The sequence below is a fragment of the Cavia porcellus genome, unplaced genomic scaffold, assembly GCF_034190915.1.
Source record: "Cavia porcellus strain 051 isolate PalLab524CR breed Dunkin Hartley unplaced genomic scaffold, mCavPor4.1 scaffold_16, whole genome shotgun sequence".
NCBI classification, from domain to species: Eukaryota; Metazoa; Chordata; class Mammalia; order Rodentia; family Caviidae; genus Cavia; species Cavia porcellus.
The window spans coordinates 13,860,185-13,884,479 of record NW_026947499.1 but is presented as its reverse complement, the minus strand read 5'-3'; the positions used below and the strand labels follow the sequence as shown (position 1 = coordinate 13,884,479).

At 49.7% G+C, this 24,295-nt stretch overlaps 2 protein-coding genes across 2 annotated transcripts; one reads left to right on the top strand and one right to left on the bottom strand.

Annotated features, from left to right (window-relative positions):
- Positions 1-1,352: 1,352 nt before the first annotated feature.
- On the top strand, positions 1,353-23,860 carry Hrk (harakiri, BCL2 interacting protein). The gene is made up of 2 exons (XM_063225715.1): positions 1,353-2,156; positions 19,027-23,860. The coding sequence occupies exon 1, from the start codon at positions 1,825-1,827 to the stop codon at positions 2,098-2,100; it is 276 nt and encodes a 91-aa protein (XP_063081785.1). The 5' UTR covers positions 1,353-1,824; the 3' UTR covers positions 2,101-2,156; positions 19,027-23,860.
- On the bottom strand, positions 17,825-18,796 carry LOC100722029 (small ribosomal subunit protein eS4, X isoform-like). Its single transcript, XM_063225714.1, has one exon. It carries the CDS (start codon positions 18,702-18,704, stop codon positions 17,913-17,915), a length of 792 nt encoding a protein of 263 aa, XP_063081784.1. The 5' UTR covers positions 18,705-18,796; the 3' UTR covers positions 17,825-17,912.
- Positions 23,861-24,295: the final 435 nt, after the last annotated feature.

Here is a 24,295-nt window from a genome sequence, read left to right as displayed (position 1 = left end):
GGCCCACTGCATGCCAGGTGCTTGGCACGCATTTCATTTAGTCTCTACCCCAGTCCTGGGAGGGAGGTATTATTATTCCCAGATTACAGGGGGCAGTATAAAACCATGGTTAAGAGCTTAGTGCCTCCGGCAGATTGCCCTAGTTTAGATCCAGGTTTCTTTTTTTTTTTTTTTTTTTTTTTTTACTAACTCTGTGAGCTTGGGCAAGAAGACTTTTATGTACCTGTGTCTCAGTTTCCTCATCTTGAAAATAAGACACTACTAATGCAACCCCCTCCCATACACACATATAGAATTGGAGATTCAGTGTAGGCAGCCTGGATCAGAGCCTTGGCGCAATTAGATGTCCTAGGTGTTACCTATTGTAGGTTAGGAGAACTGGGGGCTACCTGAAGGTCAGGGCCATCAGTGCCACAGAACCCACCTGTGATCTGATCCCTAACTTTGTGACTTCACTGGGCCGCTGGCCAAGTGGGAAAATCTCTCGTCATGATAAAAACAGACAAAACTAAGTTCATGGAAGAGTTCCATTGAAGAGTATTTTCCCAGGCACTGAGGGGACTCCTCAAACCTTTGCAATATACTCTGCAGGTGGGAAGCAGAGGATGGAAACTTTCTCATCAGTTCCCAGATCACTGGCTTCCCAAAGTTGTTAGAATCCCACTGGATTCAAGGTTGGAGAAAGTCTCCTTCTCCACCCCTAAATCCTCAGAGCCCCTATCCCCACTTCCCGAGTAGTGCCAACTCCAGACTTTCTGGAAGGATATCGGGGGTTGCTTCTGATTGAAAAGATACTCCCGTGTCACCAGATACCCCCAACGCAGTCCCTGAGGATCTTCACTGAATCTTAAATTTGGATCGCTGTTAACCTCTGCGGGAAAGTAACATTATAAGAAAAGCAGGCAAAAGAGAAGTTTTTTCTAGACCGCTCCCCGTCAGGGTCTTTCGGGTGCATCTGCGCCCCGCCCCCCCATCCCACCGCACCCCTCCACCCCCTGCTCTCGGGCTCTGGAAGGTTCCCTTCCAACCCTCCACCACGCCTCCATCAGGATCCTAACCTAACTAGGGGGCGTTAGGGTCAGGTTCTCCAAGCTACCAGGAAGAAGGATGTTGGGGGTGTGTTCAACCTCGAAGCCTCCAAGTGCCCGTCAGACCCGAAACGAGGCAAGTTGGGTTGCATCTGGCCCTTCCTTAAGATTTTGAAACCACCCACTTCCCCACAACAAAACGGCAGCCTCGGAATATATTTGAATAATACAGCCTAACCCAGGATCCGTTTCATAAAAAAAAAAAAAAAAAAAAAAAAAAAACAGCAAACACGCTTCCTTCCTTTGCCAAATCGGAACTGGAGCTAAATTCAGGAAAAGGGAAAGGAGAAAAATCTTCCTTCGCGCTCGTCGCCTCGGCGAGGTGGTGGCAGGTCCCCCCTGCAACCCTCCAAGACCCGGGCGCAGAGGGCGCCTTCTCGCGTGCCTGTGCGCCGCGCTTTCCTTCCCAAACCGCGCGCCCCCTCGCTGCCGGCGCCGCTAGGGTTAAAAGTTACCTCTCGGTTTCTTCTGCCTGCAGCCCCCACCCCCCACGGGGGCCGGATGATGTAACCCCCTCCCCGCGCCCTCCCCGCCCCCCTCCACCATGTGACACTTTAATTAATAATAGCGCCGTCAGCACAACAAACGCACAACCCAAGGAGAAACTTGGTGTCCAGGGGAGGCCCCCGGCGGCTGGAGCGCAGCGGCGGCGGCGGCGGCGGCGGCGGGCGCAGAGGCCGGAGGGCGAGGAGGCGAGGGGCGGCCTGAGCGCGGGGAGGGAACGAGGCGAGCGGTCATGTGCCCGTGCCCCCTGCACCGCGGCCGCGGCCCCCCGGCCGTGTGCGCCTGCAGCGCGGGCCGCCTGGGTCTGCGCTCGTCCGCCGCGCAGCTCACCGCCGCCAGGCTCAAGGCGCTCGGCGACGAGCTGCACCAGCGCACCATGTGGCGGCGCCGCGCGCGGAGCCCGAGGGCGCGGGTGCCCGGCGCGCTCCCCACCTACTGGCCCTGGCTGTGCGCGGCCGCGCAGGTGGCGGCGCTGGCAGTCTGGCTGCTCGGCAGGCGGAACTTGTAGGAACGCAGGGCTGCGTGGTGGGGCCAGAGCCGAGACCCAGCCGGATCGAGCAACAGGTACGCGAGCTAGCGAAGGAGCGAGCGAGAGCCTGGGCGCGGCATCCGGGCGAGGGTGGCCCGGGAGCGGGCGAGGGGCAAGTTTCACGTCCCTTGTTCGTCTTCTTCTGCGCCCTTCTCGTGGAAGCGTCTGCGTTCCCTCTCCTACCGGGCCCCATCCCTGCTAGGGAGACTCGGGCTCACTGTTTCTGTCCCTTTCTTCCTGTCCTAAGTGCATCCTTCCACTCTCTAGCGCGGTGACTTTGGGAAGGACTTCAGCTCCATAATCGCCACCAGCCCCACACAGTAAACACACAACACAAGAAAGTGCACTTGCGTGGTTGCCAGCCACAGGTAATTATTATGCATCTCGGTTTCAAGACAGGTCCCCGGGCACCTACCAAACAAGCGCCTGCCATTCCTGAGTCGCCAACGTCTCCATCACTCTGTTCGCAGCCCTGGGGTGACCCCCTCCCACTTTCTGGACTCCCATGTTTTGGCGCTCTGCAGGTTACTGTCTGGCTGGGTCTTTCTCCCCAAGGCCAGCAAACTTGTCAGTTTTCTTCCGTCCTGCCAACTTGGTCGCTCCTTCTCCGGAAAGGTGCCCTGTTCAAGGAGCTTGGCTTCCTGGCACCCACAGTGGTAGCTGGGCCGATGAGATGCCCAAAACTGGGATGGAATCTGAGGCTCTCGAGAAACTCTGCGGGCAAGTCCTAGTGAGAAGCATGCATTAAGCCGCTTCTGGTGCTCGGCTGTGTAGGGAGGGAATGTTTTGAGTGCTTGCTGTGCTAGGCACTGCGCATAGGCGGCTACTGAGCGCCCAGTGTGTTTGGTGCTACCGTCAGAAATGCACTAGACCACTGGGGTGCGGGAATTACTGAGCACTAGCTGTGCGCCTGGCACTGTGGTAGGCGCTTTGGGGGAGCAGACCTGTAAGGATCCGTTTTCCAAGTTGTGGAATAAGAGAGAGGCGCTGAAGAGTGTGGGGGTGGAGAGAATCGGCTGCCCACAGACCGAGGTCACCAAGGTTAGTGGGTGCAGGGGCAAAGGTTAAAATCAAAAGGCAGGAGCCGGCGGCACCTGGTTGCCTCGGCTCTCCTCCGCTGCGCGCTGCGGTCCGGGCCGAGCCCCGCGGGGCCCCGACACCTCGGGAAGCTGGCGCTGCGCCCGCACGCGAGGCCCGAGCGTCTGCGCCCGCGGGGAGAGGCGGCAGCCGGAGCGTGGGGGGTGGCAGCGCCCGGGGAGCTGCGGGGGTGCGCGGGGTGTGAGCCGGGAGCGCGGGCGACAGATGTCGCGTGGGCCGGCGCAGCCCGGGCGCTGGCGATGAGAAGTGCGGGCTTTGGGGCGCTCTCTGCCTGACTCCCGGGTGCTGGGGTCCCATCCGCTTCTCCCCGCCCTCCCACATCCTGCCAGAAGGGGCCAGACTGGGGCCGCCGAGCCCAGAAGGGCGGAAACAACATTTTGGACCAAGTATAGGGGACCAAATATCGGGAGGCAAACAGGATTGAGCCCAACGCGTGGAATTTTGGGAAGAGGCAGAAAGAAGGGCAAAGGGATCGGGGAGCAAAGTCAGAAAGGGGGAGAGGATGCTGGGGAACAGAGAGGGGCACTGTCTGGAGAACAGGTCGCGAGTGGGGAGGTGAATTAGAAAGGTGGGAAGGAAAAGAGGGAGCTAATAGAGATGGGGGGCTGGGGCGACTTCTAAAGGTCTGGATTATAGGGACGCCGGCGCCGCACCTAGATGGGCGCAGACCCTCAGCGTGTGCTGGAGGCGGGGCACTCCGGGGCTCCTAAAGTTGAGGCTCCCGAAGTTCAGGCAGCAGTTAGGTAGGATCCGCTTCAGCTTGCTCACTCTGCTTCTGTGTCAGAGTCATTTACATCCTGAGTCCTGATTCGGAGCTACCTGCTGGGCAGTCCTCTCTGGGTTCTTCTGCACCCCCTGTGCCCCTCCGGGGGCGTCCAGCACCACACCCTTCAGGGTTGTCAGGCCTCTGGCTTCCTGACCCCGGATGCCCCCCAGGCTTTCCTCCACACCACCCCCTTCCTGCACTAGCCGCAGGGGCTTCCCCATGCTTGGGCTCCTTGCCTGGCTGATCGAAGTCTCTCCTCACTGCCTACATCCTGACCTCAGAAGACCTGCAATTCCCACTTTCCTTGGGTTTGTGCTTACTTTTTTCCATCTTTTCCAGCTCCAGGGAGTTAGGTTGAAGTGAAAGTTCACCCAGTGGAGAAAGACAATGTGCTGAATTCTCTTCTGGATGTAGGGTGCTCGCCAGTTTCCTGACCCTGGTGGGGAAATGGGATGTGCACACCCTACCTTAGAGTCTCAGGGAGGCCTGTGTCTGAGACATTTAAGGAGAGTCTGTTAGGTGTTAAGGCTGAGTTCAGCTAGATGCAGACCAGTAGTGCAACAAACTTGTTCTGACCTCTACTGTGTGTGAGCCAGCAACACTTTTCTCAGAAGTCATCATTTAAAAGAAAAGAAACAAAAGCCTGAGACTCAGTTTTCCTGTCTGTAAAGTGGGGACAAGAATAATGCTGAATTTAACTGGGTCCATGTGGGTGGCATAGCATTATAGTTCCAGCACCCAGGGAAACTGAGGCCAGAGGGCCACAAGGTTGAGGCCAATCTGGGCAATTTACCAACCCTGCCTCAAAATAAAAAATTGAAAATTATTTAGGAGGAGAGGAGTTATACCTCACTAGGTTCATTCCACAGTACTGGGAAAAAAGAGCTGAATTTAGTGCATAGGTATTGCTAAGAGGGTTAAATACATTCACAAGCAACAGTACCTGGCCTGCAAGAAGTAGATATAAAGGTGAGCTGCTGTGATTTTTTTTTTTTTTTTTTTTTGGCACTAGGAATCAAACTTATAACCTCATGCTTGCCATGGAGGCACTGTGCCACTGAGCTATCTCCCCGGCCGGTGTTGTGATTATTAGTGTGTATTCCATCCTTATTGTCAGAGGGCACACCTTTCCTACTTACCCTCTTGGGAAACCCCTGCCAGACGGGTGAGGATGGTATGACCCTTACGAGCATGAGTTCCGGGCCCAGAAGTACCTGGATTTAAGCGCACAGCCAGAGAGCTAGGGCAGCAGCTCAGTGTAGAGACCTTGCTTAGGGTGTGCAAGGCCTTGGGTTTGATTCCCAGCACCTCAAAATGAATAAATAAATGGGTAAATAAATACGCAGTCACTTGCTGGCAGTGTGACCATCGTGGAGCCAGTGGCTCACTTTTCCTCTGTGGGTAATCTGGATCTGTCTGGTCCCAGGTGTCAGGGAGAAGGTGTGACAAATCCATTTCAGTGTCCGGTGCCTGGCTGGCTCTTGGGTCCTTCCAGTTGAGAATAAATAAGGCTGTTCTTATTACATCAAAAGGGAAACAGAGGCAGAGAGTGTCCCCGTGCGTCACCTAAAATTGGAAGTGGAGTTTCGGGCTTTGAGGGGATGCATCCCCACCCCTACCGTGCTTGGGGACTGCAGGAGGAGGGGGACAGAGAAGATACCGGTGAGCAGGAGTGGAGGCAGTAAATTCCTACACTCCAGAGATTCCCTTTCCCAGAGTGCCTGGGGGCAGGCTCCTCCGAGGCTGAGGAGGCTGCGGGAGGATGGGTTAGATTTAACCAGTCACCGCTCTGAGATACCAGAGAGGAACAAAAGATGCTTTATGGTGAGCACTGGCTCCTAGAAGGAGGGAGTTCTGGGAGGGAGGGAGACACGTGCCCTGGGAGAGGACGGGAGGGAGAGAAGGAGCCGAGGAATCTGCCTGGGAGAGGGACAAGGGGTGGGCAGAACCCTGCCTTGGGCCCAGGGGATGGAGAGATGGGGATGGCAGGCTCCAGAGGCGAGGTAGTCAGCAGCTCGGAAGCTAATGGGCTGCCAGGACCCTGCTTTAATGAATTAATGACGGGCTGGTCGGCTGGCCAGACAAGCTAACTGGTTCTTGGCAGGTACTTTGGGGATTAAGTGGTTAAACCTGGAGGCGCATCCCGCAGGCTTCCCTCTGCGCCCCTGCCAGGATTACTTTGAGCGCTTGAAAGCTTGGGCTTCTGCTTGGCGAGGGGTGGGAGGCAGCCAGACCCGAGGACAGCTGTTGGGGAGGAACCTCCCGGGAAGGGGCCAGATGTGGACCTTCCTGCCACATGCTCCCTGTCTGGAGTCATCCCTTCGCCTAGAGAGAGGCCGCAAGTGCACAAGTGACTGAGCTGTGGATGTAAAAACAGCCCCACCAGGGGGATAATTAAATCCGCCCCAGATGTGGGCTGGGCGGGCTTTGGTGCTCGGGCGCCTTACCTTGAAAAGGCAGCTTTTCAGCCCACCTTGGAAGGCCGGAAGGAGCCAGGCTTCTGTCTCCCTGGGTCATCACTAGTGTCTGCAGGGTAGGGTTTCACAAGTGCTTTGAGCCACCCCATGGTGTCCCGGCTCCCGATGACCCCCTTGTCACTTGTGCCCAACTGCTTTGTGCTGAATAATGAGGCAGTCAGAAACTATGCAAGAATAATTCTTATTGTCTCCCAAATGAGCCCTCCCCTCCCCAGCAGAACCCACAGTCTCACCCTGCTGGGCAAGCACTCTGCCCCTGAACTGAAGCTCCAGCCCTTTAAAAATTTTATTTGCCTTTGAAGTTGTGATCCTCCTGCCTCAGTCTCTTGAGTACCTGGGATCGTAGGCTTGCACCAGTGCTCCAGGCCCAAATTCTGTTTCTTTCTCTTATTCAGTTATTAATATTCTGTTAGTAGTATCGGTGTTGATGGTACAGGGCCTCTGGCCTGGCAAGTACTCTGCCCAACCCTCATCTGTTGCTGAGTGCTTACCTTATGCAGGGCACTGTGGGTATAGGCAGGTCCAAGTCGGAGAAGCATCTGCTGTTTTGGAACCTGTATTTTGGTGGGTAGAGACGAACTCAATTCAGCAAGTGAATCAGGGAGTTTTCCTCCAAAATTTAATGGCTTCAAACAACTATTACATTACACTTATGTACGCAGTGGGGTGGGAATCATATGGAGGATGACACATCTCTGATGCAGTATGGCTTGGACAGAAATCACAGCTGGGGGACATCTTCAGGCATATTCCTGGCTATTGCTGCTTTGAGTGAGCTGGGAGTGTCAGAGCCTTTTAGTTTTTATTTATTTTTCTTTTTTCGTGGTACTGGATGTTGAACCCATGGCCCATCGCCTGAACTATATCCCCAATTCTTTTATAATTTTGTGTTTTGAGGCGAGGTCTTGCTCCATTGCCGAGTTGCTCAGGATGGGTTTACCCTTGTGAAGCCTTCTGCCTCAGCCTCCCAGAGTGCTGGCATTCTAAGCATGCACCACCACAGCGGCCTCAGACCTTTATCTTGTAGCCTGGGCTTCCTCCCAGCATGGCAGCCTCAGGGTCAGATTCGGACACGGTAACTCAGAGCTCTGACCACAAGCAACCAGGGAAACTAGGTGGAGATGCTTTGCTTTTCTGACTGTGCTTCAGGAGTCACTTCAGTCAGAAGCAAGTCATAACCCAGTAGAGATCCCAGGGGAGTGCTCTACACGTTATCCCCTGGGGCCTGGCAAGGTTCTGGGACAGGAAATCCTGTTGTGGCCATTTTTGAATTATGCGGTCTCACACAGAATACTCCAGAAAGCCCTGATGATGCTGAAGGTCACACACAAAGGCGGTGTGCTAGATGCCTGCTGCAGGGCTTAGGTAAGGGCTTCTTGGGGAGGAAGGATGAGACGGAGCCAGCCGTGTAAAGACCTGGAAACAAGTGTCCTGAGACAAAAAACAAAACAAAACAAAAACAGGAAATCCAGTGGCTTGGAGGTAACCTTTGCTCACCATGCTTGAGGGATAAAAAAAAAAATAAGAAGCATGGCTTGGTGTCTGACCTGGACACACAATGTGGGGATGCAGGGATGGACAAGTCTCGAGCTCTGCCCTGGGTGCTCTCAGATGCATGCGGACTGCAGCCTAGACCCTGCCCCAGGCTCTTCCTAGAAGTGAACCAGCTCACCTGCCCCGCTCTGAGAGGCCCTGGCGTCCTGAATTAGCTTCCCCTTGCCAACTCTCAGGGCCAGGAATCGGGTGTGGTCCCTGGTAGGATTTCTATGCTCTAAGAATTTCCACCATTCAACTCAGCCATCTCCCTTCTCTCCCTCCTGCCCGAAACTGCTGCACCTGCTTTGGGTGGGGCATTTCTGTTTTAGGCCACTGAGGAAGATGCACCCCTTGATTATTATTGGATGCTCAGCAAATAAGAAATCTCCTTGCCCTCCTAGGGAGATAAAATTGGCTTCTCCAAGAGGGCTGCCCCCAGGGCTTCGCTCCCATGAACCTTGGCTCCATGGATCACAGGCACAGGCAGGAAGGAATTTAGGTGTTTTGAGAAACTTTAGGTATTCTTCCGTTTAAAAATAATGTTTTTGTTGGTTGGGAAAAAATTCCACATTCATTGTCAGTGGTTTGGAAAGTGCTAAAGGAAGTTGCAGTCTTGTCTCCTTGAGAAAAAGAGGTCGCAGCTTTGGGCAGAAGATCTGAGTTGCAAAAGACTGTAGCCCCTACCCCTGTGTAAGCGGTGGGGCCTCTGAGCCTTTGCAGTGCATCCAATTTTCTGATAACCTCCTGCTGCTGTCCCCTAAAAGGAACTGATCACCTTTCCCACATAAGGTTCCCTTTTCCAGCTGGATGAGAAGTGTGGGGCCCTGGTCCCTTTCCATGAACTGGACTTCTTCTGTGGACCCCTTGTCCCTGGTACATGCTCCCTAGAAACCTCCAGCTGCCCTCACAGACACTGGGACGTTAACAGATCCAGACCTGTTAATCTGCACAGTGTGAGCGGTGATGGGTTGGTGTTAATGGGCTGAATTCTGTATTTTGGATTTTACTGAAGTGGCATCTCTGGAGAATGTGAGAATATTCCCCGAGAAGGTGGCTTCCTGGAAGGAGCATGCTATTTTAGTTTTATTTTCCTTTTTATTTCCAGGACTGTTGATGGAACTCAGGGGTGCTCTACCATCGAGCTGTATTCACAGCCCTGTTTATTTTTTATTTTTCATTTTGAGTCAGAGTCTACGTTGTCCAAGCTGGGTTTGAACTTGTAGCCTTCTGCCTCAGCCTCCTGAGTATCAAGAGTGACAGGCATGGACCACTGACCAGGTTTTTGTTTTACGATTCTCGTTTTTAGATAACCTCACCTTGGGCTGAGGCTGTGGGTCGGTGGTATAGCCTGTGCTTAGCATGCACAAGTTCTTGGGTTTGATCTCCAGCACCAAAAAAAAAAACCTATTACTAGGAAAAAAAGCCCCCAAATCTTCACTCTCATTCAAGAAGAAGCAATTTTTTACTTTGAAATAATGTCAATAACAGCTTTGTGTTTATAACTCTCTCTCTCTTGCTGGGGATCCAACCCAGCATGTTAGGCAGGTGCCCTGCCTCTGAGCTACATCCCAGACCACTTACATTTTTTTAATGAAGATGTGTATTTGAACTTAAAAGACATCATAGTCAACTGGTTTTATCTCACTAGTCACCGTTAACATTTTAGTATATTTCTTTCCATTTAAAAAATGTGTGGATAAGTACTTTAACAAATAGGATTATTCTAAATACATTATCTATAAACTGACTTTTTCCAATATGTGGTCACCCTTCAGTCTTGTGAGGGCTGGGTTCCAGGGTCCTCATAAGATACCAAATTCCTAGGACCCTCGAGTCCTCTATATAGGATGGTATAGTATTTGTGCACAGCCTACCTATGTGCTCCTGTGTAGTTAAATCTTATCTAGGTCATTTATAATACTGCTTCTTAAATTCATCCCAGTGATCCACTCTCAGGATGGTACACGCACATGTTGTGTAAATAGTCGTTTACTGTATTGTTTAGGGAATAAACTCTGTCTGTCTTGGTCACTTTTCCTCCCTGAGACAAAATACCTGACACCCATAACTTAAAGAAGGAGAGGTTTACCATGGTTGATGATTTCAGTTTCTGGTCAGCTGACTCCAAGGATGATAGAGGGGTCCGGCGGAGGAAAAGGTGCTCAACTCATGGCGGCGAGGAAGGAGGGAGAAAAGGGAGGAGCCAGGGAGAGAGAGACACCCTCCATGGACAGGTCCCCCGAGACAAGCCCTTCCGCCCACTCCTAACAACACACTGAGCTATGGACTCTTCAGTGGATGGATCTGCTTGTTGAGCATGATCCAGATCACTTTCCACACGCATGAGAATTTGGGGATTCTTTGATCGAAAGCATAATCTACCATGTGCAGTACAGACGCATTTTAAAAAATTTTCAGTCTACCACTGGAGTGACCTCAGACATGGAGGGTGGACAGTAGCCCACACATTCCTCTCTCCTCTGTGGTAGTTTTCTATGCCCTGCTTCCTGGGGGTTGGTTAGCACTGCTTCATAGTGTTGGGCACTGAGATTGTTTTCAGCATGGTAACAGTCACACTGTAGCCAGTTCCTTGTGTACACCACGGACGACTTCCTTGAAAACTCCTGCCAGTGGAAATGAAGAACAAGGTCACATTCTTTCCTTTCAGAGTCGTCTAGACAACAGCAAATGGTGGTAAAGATTGGAAAGAGCTTTCTTGCCATCGGTGTCATTCCTCTCCATTTCCCGCCCATGCCTCTTTTTGTCATTGGCCTCTAGAGATCATGTGACTATTAGCTTTGCTCATGGGCTGGCTGTTTCTTCTTTAGCTAAGCCTGTGGAATGTTTTTCCGTGGACCACACCTCTTGTCAGCGTGGGATTGGGTGACTCCTAGAATTCCTGCCCAACACTGGGAGAAGGCCCAGGTCTTACCAGTGTCACCAAGATTTTGGAGAGTTTCCTCGGCTTCCTGTTAACCAGGCCAGAAAGCGGGCACCAGGTTTACCAGGTATTTGTGGCTGCTCTAGAATACTAACATTCCAGTGATAGGGAAATGTAGAGTGGCTTTGTTTTGTTTTGTTTTTTGAGTGTGTGGAGATTGAACCCAGGCCCTCTACACTGAGCTACATCCCTGTCTGTCTGTCTGGCTATCTACCTATTATCTATCTACCTAGAGACAGAGTTATACTAAGTCACTAAGTTGTCCAGGCTGGGCCTGAACTTTCAATCCTCCTGCCTCAGCCTCCAGAGTACTAGGATTACAGGTGTGCACCACTGTCTCTGGCTTCCAAGAGCTTTTCTGTGCTTCTTTCTTGAAGCAGTTACTGTTCCTGGCTCCTCCAGCCTGTGAGTCACCCGCAGTCTGCTAAAGCCACTTCACCTCAGCTGGGAGAATTGCTGCATTCCTGTCATTGTTTGGATGGATTGTGACCTACTTAATTTGGTCTGGGCTCCAGGATGGTGCATCTCTTCTGACAACACTGATCTGATGTCAGACTCCTCTGCTTCCATTAATTTAGGAGAGAAACCATAGTTTCTATCCAATTCTTAAAAGATTTGTGGCCTCCAAACCCAGCCAGGGCTGTACATGATCTTAAGAAACTATCTAACCCAACTTACAGACAGGAAAACTGAGGCCCAAAGATATCTGTTGAAGGTTGGGATGTGGCAGGCTTAAAAGCCAGCTGTCCCTAAGAAGATCTGAGTGCCTAAGGCAGGACTTAAAGTGAGCGATTTTCCAGCTGAATGTGGCCTGTAGTTGAGTTTGGTTTTACTCACCTAAAAAGCCAGCATTTCACGTAGAAGCCTGCATTCCCAGTTTTTCTTGAGAAAAAAAAAAAAAAAGGAGATGTGGCTATACCTTATTTATTTATTTTTTAAACCACAAGACAAGGTTTTATGAAGTCACTCAGTTGCTCAAAGTTGGGCTCCAACTTTGGATCCTCCTGCCTCAGCCTCCCAGAGTGCTGCACGACTATGCCCAGGTGGGCAGAGGCTTCTTAAAGCAAACTACAGCTGCAAAGACAGTGTTACCTGTAAACGGTATCTGTGATAACATGCGCATGCTTTGATTCGACAGTTTCACTTCTAGGAACTACATCTCTTTTTTCTCCTGAATTGTTCAAACAAGAGTGTCCCCTGTAGCCTTGCTTACACTATCCAAAAGTGGGGAGCAGTATAAATGTCTCTGGGGAGGGGACTAAAGTAAGTCATGACCCAGCTTTAATGGTAGGAAAAGAGCCAAAGACGTAGTGCCTGGTAAATGCAGAGAAAATACAACGTATGTTCAAAATACATGGTGAATGTTTATGTGTTTAAAAATGTATCACAGAAAAAGACATACTGTCATTAATCTCCCGCAGAATCCGCCCATCACTTCCAACACACTTAGCCCGTCGCTCTTTCCACTTTCTGAAGCGGCTCTGGAGGTGCTCTTTCCTGAGGGTCCTTACAAGGTGTGCTTAAAAACACAGCACACAGCGAGAGCTGCGACCCAGTCAGTGCCGTCCAGTGGAGAGACCGGCAGGGGAGAGCATCACAGTGTGTCCGCAATGACCTCACTCACTGGCTGTGGCACGGAGTGCCTGCAGGCTCCTCCGCAAGCCCACAATGACTGTGAAAGGCTGATTCGGGACATGGAGGCAGCCACAGAGCACAACTAAAGACACTCCTGACAGAGGACTTCCCGAGCTGCTCCAGAGGGGTGCCTCTGGGGTAACTGTGTGGGAGGGCAGAGGGAGTATTTTAGAGGGGCTTAATGGCGACGTATGCTTCTCTATAATAACTTCTAAAAGTTTAAACATTCGGGCTGGGGATTTAGCTCAGCGGCATAAGCGCCTGCCTTGCAAGCAGGCAGTCGTGAGTTTGATCCCTGGTACCGATAAAAAGGAAAAAGACCCCCCCCAAAAAAAAAAGTTTAAACATTCATCATGTCCTTCTTTGACACCTCGCCTTCTGGGAGGCTGCACAGCCAGAGATGCACACCAGCTGCCCCTGGGCAGGTGAGAGGGCGTCAGGGTGGCACTCGGGGCCTTTTATGTTTCTGTTCCTCCATGTTGTCTGAATGTGTAACTTATCACTTGTCACCTAGCAAGAGCAGAACAGGCATTTTCTTAAAATTAAACATGGGGACCATCAGGAAAGAACACAAGAGTCCCAACTCTTCCAGACAGGAAAGGAAGGGAGAAAGCCCCCAGCCCCGCCTGCCGCTGCAGCTGAGGTCAAGGTCAAGGTCAAGGTCACAGTCCTGCCTGGCAGGACTTTGAGGGTTCACTGCCTGCCTTCTGCACACTGCCCCATCCACGCTGCAGAGGTTTTCCCAAGAAGGTTCTGGAATCTCCCCAGGCATGAGCTTGGGTTGTGAGTCGCTTCTAACAAAGTTCTTCATAAGCCAGTTTGGAAGGAACATCTCAGGGCACAGCACCCAGGATGTGGAGCTGATGCTTCCAAAATAGTTTTAAATTGCACAATTACTATTTGTTGCTAAGAAACAAAGAAGAAGAAGAAAAGGAGGGCAGGAGAAAAGAAGGAAGGAAGGGGGAAGAAAGGAAAAGATGAACCAGGCAAAGTGGTGCACACCTATAATCTCAGCTTTCAGGGAGGCTGAGGCAGGAGGATTACAAACTTGAGTGCAGCCTGGACAATTTAGCAACTAGCGAGATCCTGCCTCAAAAAACCCCCTACAAATATTATGTAAAATACATGGTACAAAGTAAAGCATATAATGCACTTTAGGTACTCTTTGTAATATGTTCCGAAATCTACTTTTTTTGGAACAAATAACAATAATAATAACAAATGCAGACCATACTGTGTGTCACTGCTTCTGAATGTCTTGCACATGTTAATACTTTGAGTCTCGTAATTCAACACTATGAGACTGGCATTATTCTTGTCTTCTTTTTCTAGCTAAGGAAACTGAGGACCAGAGAAGTTAAATAACTGACTCAAGGTCACACAGCATTTAAATTTCTAAATCAGGTTTTAAATTCAAGCATCTGATTCCAGATGCTACACTACTTGCCTCTCTGCCAAATTTACACACACACACACACACACACATACACACACACACACACACACACACGAGGTCACCGTCAAAGCACAGGTGTACTACAAATACTGTGTAAAATGAATTTTGCATTTAGACTTGTATCCAGTCTTCAAGATAGCTCATTATGCATACACAAATATTGTAATATTTGAAAAAAATCTGAAATCCAAAACTTTTGATTCCAAGCATCTCAGGTAAGAAATACTCAACCTGCCTGTGTGTATGTGTGCGCGTGTGTGTGTGTATGTACATGCACATATTCATTAAAGGGAAGAAGAAAGGTTTTTGATGTGCGTTCTTTTTTGGTTAAGAAGCAGAGCTGTCACTCTGTCTCACACACCTACATCTCTGTCTGTCTAACATGTATGCAGTGTAATTTATCCATCCAGTCTTCTAGCGATAGACAAATGGATTGTTTCTAGATTGCTGCAGTCATTACAGATCAAGCTGGAGAGGACATTCTTTTTTTTTTTTTTTAAGCAAACTTTTTATTAGCACACTTTGGCAATGTGTGGTGTTTGTCTTCATCTTAGACAGTAGGAACGTGTACCATACTGAACCTTAATTCTTTGTATTGGAGAGAACATTCTCGAGCATGCTCCTGTGACTGATTATGTGTCCAGATCCCTGGCTGGGGATATACAAGATAAGATCCCTCCATAAGGCTGTGCACAAGCCCGTCCTTTGACTAGGGGGTTGGTTACATTTCACCCACAGGGTGGGGAGCACATGTGCTGTGCAAAGCTGTTTCTGGGGCTCAGGTTGGACTGAGGATCCTACTCTGTGCCAACAAGTCAGTGGGCTCTAGACTTCACCCATGGAGCAGCCCCAGGACTATGATTTGGATGAATGAGCCCCAAGTCCCCCCCGTGTCACAGGCATGGTCCGCAGCCTGTGGTGTTACTGGAGAAAGTGGTGGGACCTTTAAGAGACAGGGCCTCATGGGAGGCGGTGCTGGGACCCAGCCCCTTCCCCTTCCTCACTGTTTCCTGTCCACCAGGAGGCCAGTGAGCAGCTCTGCTCTCCCTCAGCTGTTCGTCCCCAAGGCCCCAAGACAACGAGGGCAACTGATCACGCACTGAAGTCTCCAGAGCCGTGAGCCAAATGAAACTTTTCCTAAGCTGATTATTGCAGGTATTTTGTTATAGTAGTGGAAATCTAACTGACACACACGGGAACTCTTAGATTCAAGTGTAATGATGCACAGGTAGAAAAGTGAAGCCAGTTGCTGAACTCACCTAGTTTTGCAAGGAAATGCCGTTCCTTTGGTGAGTGCAGTGAACCACAGCTTTGGAAACAGTTTCTCCCAGCTCTGTGGAGCCCTAGTTTGCCGTTGTCTGTGTTCCATTAGCATTAGCTGCCACCGCCTCAGTTCCTATGAATTTCTGGTGCGGTTTTTTCCCCCTTGTGGTTTTCTGAATCATATGCATCTCTTCTCTCCATCTTGTGTAGACCCTTTCTCACCCCAATGATCTCTCCTTGGAAAGGAGGATGGAAAAAATTGAAAAGTCCCCATGAAAGTCCCACATCCTCTCTGAAACTTCATTGTGAATGGAGTCCCATCTGGACTTCTGAGCTAGAACCTGGGCACAATGGTCATTTCCAGTACTTCCTGTCATGTCTTCTCCAATAAACTGGAAGCAAATGGTGGCCTCCTCTAGTATGGAGGACAATGGTTAGCACACAGCCAACATATTCAACAACAATCAGTATTAATAGGTGCTCAATAAACATTCTTTCACAGTGCTGGGGATTTCACACAGATTTATATCTCCAGTTCTTTTTCTTTTTTCTTTTGAGACAGGATCTCATTAAACTGCTAATTTGCAGAGACTGAGCTTAAACTTGCGATCCTCCTGTCTCATCCTTCCAATATGCTGGGCTTATAGGCATGTGCTACTGTGCCCAGCTACCATCCGTCAGTTTTGTTGTCTGTCCTTAAGGCAGCGTAATTGTCACAGACTAATGCTGCAGGATTCTACTGACATTTGCTCTGTAGATTTATGGCTAAAAACCCACTAAGTCAGATTTTTAGAGTTTATAAAGTTGATTTCATAAACTAAATCAAGTGTGTATCTGTGGAATTGACTGATGATTCAAAGTCTTCTTTGGAAACTGAGGGGGCCATACAGCCATGCTTGTGCCCTTGAGGGGTGACAGAGAGCTTGGACATAGGCAGGCTTCAGGGGTCTTTTGTCTCTTATCTCAGCGGGTCACTAAGAAGAGCTTTGTGGTCACTAGTTTGGATCCTTGTGACTGTCACCTAATGTAGATTGTGGGGGACCATGTGTTTATGACTCATCTCTTCCGCACAGTCAGATTGTTAGTCAGTGTCCAAGTAAGAGGCGGGGGGAGCCCTCAATTGAGTCATCGGAAGAGAGTTCCAGAGTTCCAGAGTGGGCAGGATTTAGGAATGCAGTAAGAGACAATACAGCACCCAGGGTTGGCATCAGAGGGGAGCTGGGAGGGGGCTGTCGCTGCCTGGCAGGTGCTACGACCAATCAGTGGCCAGCAGGGAGAGAGCTGGGGAATAAATATCCAGCATCTTACTTTCCATTTGTTCCTCCATTGGTCAAAACCAGGGGCCAAGGAAGCTGGTGGTTCAGTTCTTACAAGTCTATGTCCAGGGTGCTTTCCAACCCGGAAGTAATATCCTGCATTCTCCAGGATACCGTTTAGCTGTATTACTCTGTGAAGCTTTATATACCACTTCTTTCAGAGGGATGTGTGAAATGTTTTTTGTTTTTTAACTCCCTTGCAAGCTTATAACCATAAAACCCATTCTTAGAAGAGGTGCAAATCAGTGTTTTTTATTTTGTAATATATTCCATATTTTAGTATATTTACTGTGCCATTATCAATTTTGGAATATTTTCATTTTCCTAAAAGAATTTAAAAGAATTGCTGTACCCGATAGTAGTCACTCCCCTGTTTTTTTTTTTTTTTTTTTTCCTATTCCCTCAAATATAAGTAACCATCATCCAGCTTCCAGGCTTCAAGAACTGTCTATTTTGGACATTTCTTATGAACAGAATAATATAATAATTGTCTTTTAGCATCTGGCTTCTATGGAGCGTAGCGTTTTTGAGGTTCACCTGTCTTGTACAAGGTATCGGTAGTATCTCATTCCAAATAATATTCCATTGCATAGATAGTCTTTATCTGTTAATCGTCTGCAATATCAGGGTTGTTTCTGCTTTGGAGTGATTGTGAATAATACCGCCATGAACAAACGTGTGTGTGCAAGTTTTGGCGGATGTATGTTTTCGACATTCTTGGGTATGCCTGGATTCTGCCATGCCTGGATTGCACATCTTATTTTGGTTAGCTCCCTGGCATCCTTCAATTCTCAGCAGGTACCTGGCTCTTTCTCTGGAAGTGTCCTCTGGCTTCCTCTTTCCCTCGGGAGCTGTGACTCCCTAAGGCTCCCACAGCCCATGTTTCCCACCACTGCACCTGCTCACCAGGCGAGCTTGCATCACAGTGCTTCCCTGTCTCCAGCTGTTGGCCCCTGAGATCTTCAAGGGCAAGAATGAAGGTATAAATAGGCTGTAGAGCACCTCGCATGGTGCTTGGGATGCATTGGTGCGTGCATGGATGAACAAGAAAATTAACAAAGAGCAGAGACAGTCTACAACTCTGCTTTGAATATGAATCCATGAAATAAATAGATGAAAAAAGTTGTACCTAAATTGGAGGAGCAAAAAGTCAATATAGCTCTAGATTCTTTCTTTTAATAAAAATCTCAGAAGACACCCACGTAAATATCCATGTTTGTTTTTTTTTTTTTTTTTTTTTAAATCATGCTCTATTATCTTTAATTAAGCAGAGACCTCACCAACATATCATCTAGAAACCATTTCACCCACTGCTCTGTTTGGCCGCCAGCCTCTTATCTCTCTCTTCAGCAATGGTGAGGCGGATTCCTTTTCCTCGTGGAAGAGAAATCCACGGCTTGTTGCCTTTGCCGATGACGAAAATGTTGGAAAGCCTGGTGGCAAAGCTGTTGCCGTTGGCATCTTTCACGTGAACCACATCAAAAGAGCCAGGATGCTTCTCTCTGTTGGTGATCACACCAATTCTTCCCAAGTTAGCACCTCCGGTCACCATACACAGGTTACCAGTGTCGAACTTGATGAAATCAGTGATCTTGCCAGATGCCAAATCAATCTGGATGGTATCATTCACCTTGATGAGGGGGTCAGGGTAGCGAATGGTACGAGCATCGTGGGTCACCAGATGAGGGATTCCTTTGGTGCCCACAAAGATCTTCCTCACTTTGCACAACTTGTACTTGGCTTCCTCAGGTGTAATACGATGAACAGCAAAGCGACCCTTGGTGTCATAGATCAGACGAAAATGCTCTCCTGTCTTGTCAATGCTGATGACATCCATAAAGCCAGCAGGGTAGGTTATATCAGTTCGGACTTTGCCATCGATCTTAATGAAGCGCTGCATGCAAATCTTCTTTACTTCATCCCCTGTCAGGGCATACTTGAGTCTGTTCCTTAGGAAGATGATGAGAGGCAGACATTCTCTCAGCTTATGGGGACCGGTGGATGGTCGAGGAGCAAACACACCGGTCAATTTATCCAGCATCCAATGCTTTGGAGCTGCCACTCGCTTCAGATGCTTCTTGGGACCTCGAGCCATGGCTGAGCTTTGGCCACCTTCACCGTCCTCACTCCCGACCGCGTGGCTCCTAGCGTGGCAACCCTCCGCCGCCGCTCAATATCCATGTTTGAAAACTGAGGTGTATATGTGTATGCACGAATGTCCATATTGGGGAGACTGCTACTTCTGGGGGTGGGAGAGGAGCACTAGCTTAGGTTTGGAGAAACCTTTTCCTTTCCAAAGTCAGAGAACCTAGCAGCTCTTGACACCTGACCCCAGGCTGTCTGTGCAGAGCCCATGGCTCTGATGTCACCCCAGCAACTGTTCACACTGACCAAGACGCGTATCTTTATTTCTGCAGGTTGGTGAAACCCTGTGTCCTTGGAGAAAGCTGGTTCCCGTTTTCCTGAGGGGGAGCCCAGAGCTTGAAATGCCGCGGTTGGCACTTCGAGAAGGAAGTGGAGGCTAAAGACGGCACCTGGAGCGATAGTAGAAACACGGAATGGGACTGGGGAAACCCTTGGGAGAGCCAGCTGCAGAAACAGATACCCCAATGCTATTTCCGTATAGCTCTATATATACAACAAAAAGAGAAAATATGAATATTACGTATCAGTGCATGCCTTGTCGAGGACCTGGTCCTTTCCCTTTCTGCACCTTGCGATGTGAACTCTGATACTTTGTAATGTCTGGGGCACCAGAAGAGAGATGCCCGCTGCTGTGTACCTAGGAAATTTGCAAAGACTGGTGGGGATTAGCCCCAGCATCTTCCAATTGCCTGGGCATAGATGCTGGTGGAATAAGAGGTAAACTGCAAAAGGCAAGCCAGGAGAACAAGCAAGTGAGGACCTGGGGCCATCTCTGTAGGGGCATTCTGGGACACTTCCGTTTCTTGACAGGTCCTAGCCTCTCTTTCTCTCTCCTCGTCGAGATAGGTTGCTAGATCCCACTGTCACGATCAGAGAAATGGGATTTTTTTTCTCCCCTCCTACCAATCTGGTGTCTCTGGTGCTTCACTTTCAATTTTGCTGGTGCTAAGTGTGTTTTTCCTGGCGCTGCCGTGGTCTTCTGTTGACAGACCTAGAAGGCCAGGGGGACGAGAGAGATCTCTATTTTGCTGTTTCACATTTTTTTTAAAAAGGGATGATTCAAAAAAGTGCCACTTCTCTTTCTCTAGGTGGGGTGCATGCCCAGAGGTGGTGGGGAGTAAGCCCTGGGGTCAGGAGGGAGGAGAAGCGGGGCAGGCTGGCCGAGAGCTATCTCCTCCGCCCCTGCAGAAGTACCCTGACAGTTCAGCCCATGGCCTCCCCTGCTCCTCGGGAGGTGTCAGGACTTAGGTTTTATGGGTTAGAGAGCCAAGAAATGGCTACATTCTGTTGGAGAGTGATTTATAAGCAAGGGACACTGGGGGAGGGACGGGGCATTGAGATGAAATGTACCAACATCTCACTGACTTTCAGAGGTTTTAACCTCCCCCTCTCCCTGTGCACGCCAGGATAAGCTACTATTTTCAGAAGTTTCTAGAAGGGCTAAAAAAAAAAAAAAAATGTGTGCTGGACTGAGACTTGGCTGCAGAGACTCTCCAGGGAGCTACGACTATTTTTTTTTTTCTTTCTTTTTTAAAAATGGAAGAAAAGCAGGTATTATTTCTCTGTGCAGGCAGAGTACCACACACAGTCGCTGCCATTTTCAAGGCTGAGGTGGCAGGGTGGGGGTGCAGACTCAGTCACTCACAAGGCTGACTTTGCAGGTCACCAGCCAGCGCCTAGGCACCAAGGGGCACGCTGGACTGGGAGGCAGACTTTTTGTTTATTAAACGAGCGGCAGGAGCAGCAGGTGTTACAGCACAGGGGGCTAAAGGGGGATGAATGATCCCTTGCTGAAAACCACTGGGTCCTCAAGCCCGTACCTCCTGTCAGGGTTGCTGCAAGCTGAGAGCTGGAGCTCTTTCTCCTTTTCTCTTCCTCTTTTGCTATTTTTTAATGCATGCCTAATGTTTGCCTAAAGAGTCCTTTCAAAAAAAAAATGCAACCCAGAACTGCCAGAAAGCATGGAGACACCCTGCACCCAACTTCCGAATGCACCCCTCCGCCCCCAGCTGAACTCAGCAAAGCAAAAAAGCTGGTTTCTTAGAAAGTGTGTCCCCTACATCACTGGAGCCTCCCCCCAGGCGATGGTTGCAAGGGACCAGTGAGCAGGCAGGGGCTGCAGAGGGGGCAGCCGATGGGCCCACCGAGGCAGGGACCTAAGAGGGGGCAGACTCACTGGAATGGTCTCTGCTTGCATTTGTGTCCTTTTCTAGCTAGTGACAACTGACCCATTTTCTGGGGACAGGGTTCCCATTACTACAGCTGTGCAGTTCTCTACTCCTTTAAGGCTGTACCTTTAAGATTGAGGTGGGGCTGCGCGCTGGCCCCTCGAGACCCAAGGAAAGGGTGAAAGTCAGAGGATCCCATTTTTCTCTCCCCTGCCCTGACTTGTGTGCTAGTTGATGACATTTCCCCTGGAGGATCCAAACTCCAAACGCGGGGTTGGCGTTGGGGGCAATTTCGATTTCAATGAAGCCACATTGCTGAGAGAACTGGGCACCCAAGGCCTCCCGAGGGAGCTCTACAGCCAAGTCCCTTGTACATATTCTCATGTATTATTGGAAACTGTGTGTTTATCAAACCCTGCCTCTTTCTTGCATATTCTTAATTTGAGTGCACTTCTCAACTGCCCCGATTTTTGACAAGGGGTTGTTTTTAATGCTTGTTTTTATATGAGATTTGACTTCTCGATGGACATTTGTATTAGAAAATTGAAGCATGATATATATATGTATATACTGTCTCCGCTGTCTCTCCTGTTGCATTACTTGGATCGCATGAGATAGTGGGATGGGTTTTTTTGTGTGTGTTTTTTAAAAAAAGATTTCCCCAGTGTGCAAAGTGCTGGCACCCCCCACCCCTTCCCTCTGGCTGCCAAGGAGTCATTGATTTTGATTAGCTTCACTGCAGAGCGGCTGTGAAGGGAGACAGAGAGGGAGGGAGGGAGGCTTTGAAATAAATTTTAAAAAAGACCTCATATCGGGTTTCAGCAGACAGCAGTGTGTGTGTGTGTGTGTGTGTGTGTGTGTGCGCGCGTGTGTGTGTGTGTGTGTCCGTGCGAAGCAGAAGGGTGCCTCTGAGATCATCGCTTAGGTAGCTGGCTGCATAATGAGGTGGGGGGTCCCTTCCCTCCTCATTCCTCAGGTGCTGCTTGCTCTTACAGGGTGGGGCTCTGGGCCAGGGGGACTGAAGCCCTGTGGGACCCCACGCCTTCCAGATACGATCCATTCCCTTCTGGAAGCCTCTCTTCTGCACCCCACCCCCCATAAACAACAGTTTTCCAGGTATGCTGCTTCATTTCCTGTTTCCAATGTCATAGATGTAGTTTGAGTAAATTTCTTGGGGCGCCCACTGGCCCCACTGGCCGCTGTCCATGGTCCTAGGTCTGGGGCACCTCAAGACAATCCCAGTCCCGGCCCCACCTTCCCCTTCATCGGCATACTGGAGATTTCCTTTCCACATCTCTCAGTGGCCTCATTTTGTTTCTTTACTATTTTGATATGGGGAAAATGGTGATTTAAACAATACTGTCACAGAACAATGAAGCTGTGACGGGTTTTACGATTTATGTAGCTGAGCTCATGTAGTCTTCTCTCTTGTCGTATTTCTGACATTGACAAATATCATCCTCCCCTGCTGGGAAACCAACTGAGAGAGTCCAGGCATCCTCCTCCTGCACAAGTGTCTTTTGGGGACACTGGAGCAGCGCTGTGGACTTTTTGGAGAGTCCACTTGATGTTAGAAGCTGCCGTGACCAGAATACAGATTATGTTGTTCTGTGTGGATGCCAATTTCTTCTCTGAAAACTCCCTTAAGTCAACCCAGGGGAACCAGAGGGTAGAAGTTGGTTAGGGAACGAGAGTGCAGGCACGTTAGATACCAGTGAGTCCTGTGGGAGCCAAACAGAGAACCTCCTTGGAGGGAGGAAGCCGATGTTGTCAAAGTGTCATTTCAAAGCTTAAGCTGAAAGTTTATTTTTAAAAACCAAATTGATTCACTCAACGACTGTTTATTGAGCATATTTATCTATAGGGTGCCAGGTTGTAGAATTGAATCTCAGAAGAGACTGACTTATTGACCGGGAAGGGGCAGTCCTGCTTGGAACCAGATGATGTGAAATATTCCTTTCCAGTCTGGTTCACAATTTTTCACAGATTTGTCAGGTCACCACTGTGACCCCAAGCCTTGCTGGCAGATTGTTATATAGTATTTACTGTGTGCCACGCTATCAGCCTTCCCGACTCATTCCCAGCATGTGGACTGGTCCCCGCCACCTTATTCAGTGATTCAGACTTCCCTTTCCAGAGAGCCGGCTGTCATGGAGCACTGTGGAAAGTGCTTTGCACACCCGCTCCCTTGGGATTCTGCACACCCCACTCTAGCTGATCCTCTGGTTAGTTCCACTTGAGAGCTCAGGCTCCAAGAGTTTAAGCAGTGTGGTCTAAGTCTTCCCCAAGAGTGATGTGGCTGAGCCAGGGTTTGGGTCCAAGTCTGTATGACCTCCCCAAGCTCAAGCACTGCTGCTGTGTTACATTGGATCTCTTTGTGAGGTGGACCACAGCCCTGCTAGGTCAAGGGCAAGCATCCCTCGGTCAAGAGCAGTACATATGGATGGCCCAGCAGGCAACTGGGAGTCTGACTTAGGCCCACTGGAAAGATGTCACATTTGGGGACGCTCGAGCGCAGGCTGGTTTTGTGGGGGATTTTGTGGACACACCCCCTCTCCTTTGTGTTCTTGGTTCCTGTGGTCTGGGGCAGGAGTATCTAATTTGCAAACAGGGCCTGCCTGACCACTGCATAGGTGGGAAGCTTTTCTTTCTTCTCTCCTGCCTTCTCTCCCCGTTTGAGCCCCCCAAGTCCTTCCCCTAGGTCTTTTGCACTATAAGCGCCAGGGAGCCCGAGTGCGTGGCAGGAATGGTGTGTGGGTACTGGGAACCTCGGTGGGGCCCCTGGCCCAGCCAGAGAGGCAATAAGCTTGAGGACATTCCGTTCTGGGTTCTGACGTTGTTGGTTCATTGTGCTCTTTTGTAAGAGGAATTTCATACCTTGGAAATGCTTTGTACATATTTGTAATGATTTTATTAAAAAATTGATTGTGCACTTCTAGCCAAAGGTTTTTGTGTCTTTGTTTTCGTTGGGAAGGCCAGGCCTCAAAGACCATAGGGCAGTTCTGGTGGATCACTGAAACAGAAGCGTGGGTCCTCCACACCCCGACCTTCCCTGCAGCAGAAGGTCACCCACTTACCGCCTTCTCTAAGTCCTGAGAACCCCTCTCCACACCACTTAAATGGTGCCCCTGGGCTAAGCAACAGGTTGGGAGGAAATGCTTAAATCAGTGCACAAAACCATGACTTACACACATTAAATAGATCACCCTTGCTTGGGTTTTGCATTCTCTTGGTCTAAGACATTATTCAGAGACCAGGTTCAAGTCTCTCCCTAAGAACAGTAGGTCAAGGACAGCTTGTTTTGAAAGATACCAGACCTCCCCTTTTCCTTTGGAGACCCAACCCAGTCCGGGTGGCTTGACGGGGCTGACAC

What these genes read in the sequence shown, in the direction of transcription:
- Hrk (XM_063225715.1), top strand. Translation starts at nt 1,825, where the DNA reads ATGTGCCCGTGCCCCCTGCACCGCGGCCGCGGCCCCCCGGCCGTGTGC.
- LOC100722029 (XM_063225714.1), bottom strand. Translation starts at nt 18,704, where the DNA reads ATGGCTCGAGGTCCCAAGAAGCATCTGAAGCGAGTGGCAGCTCCAAAG.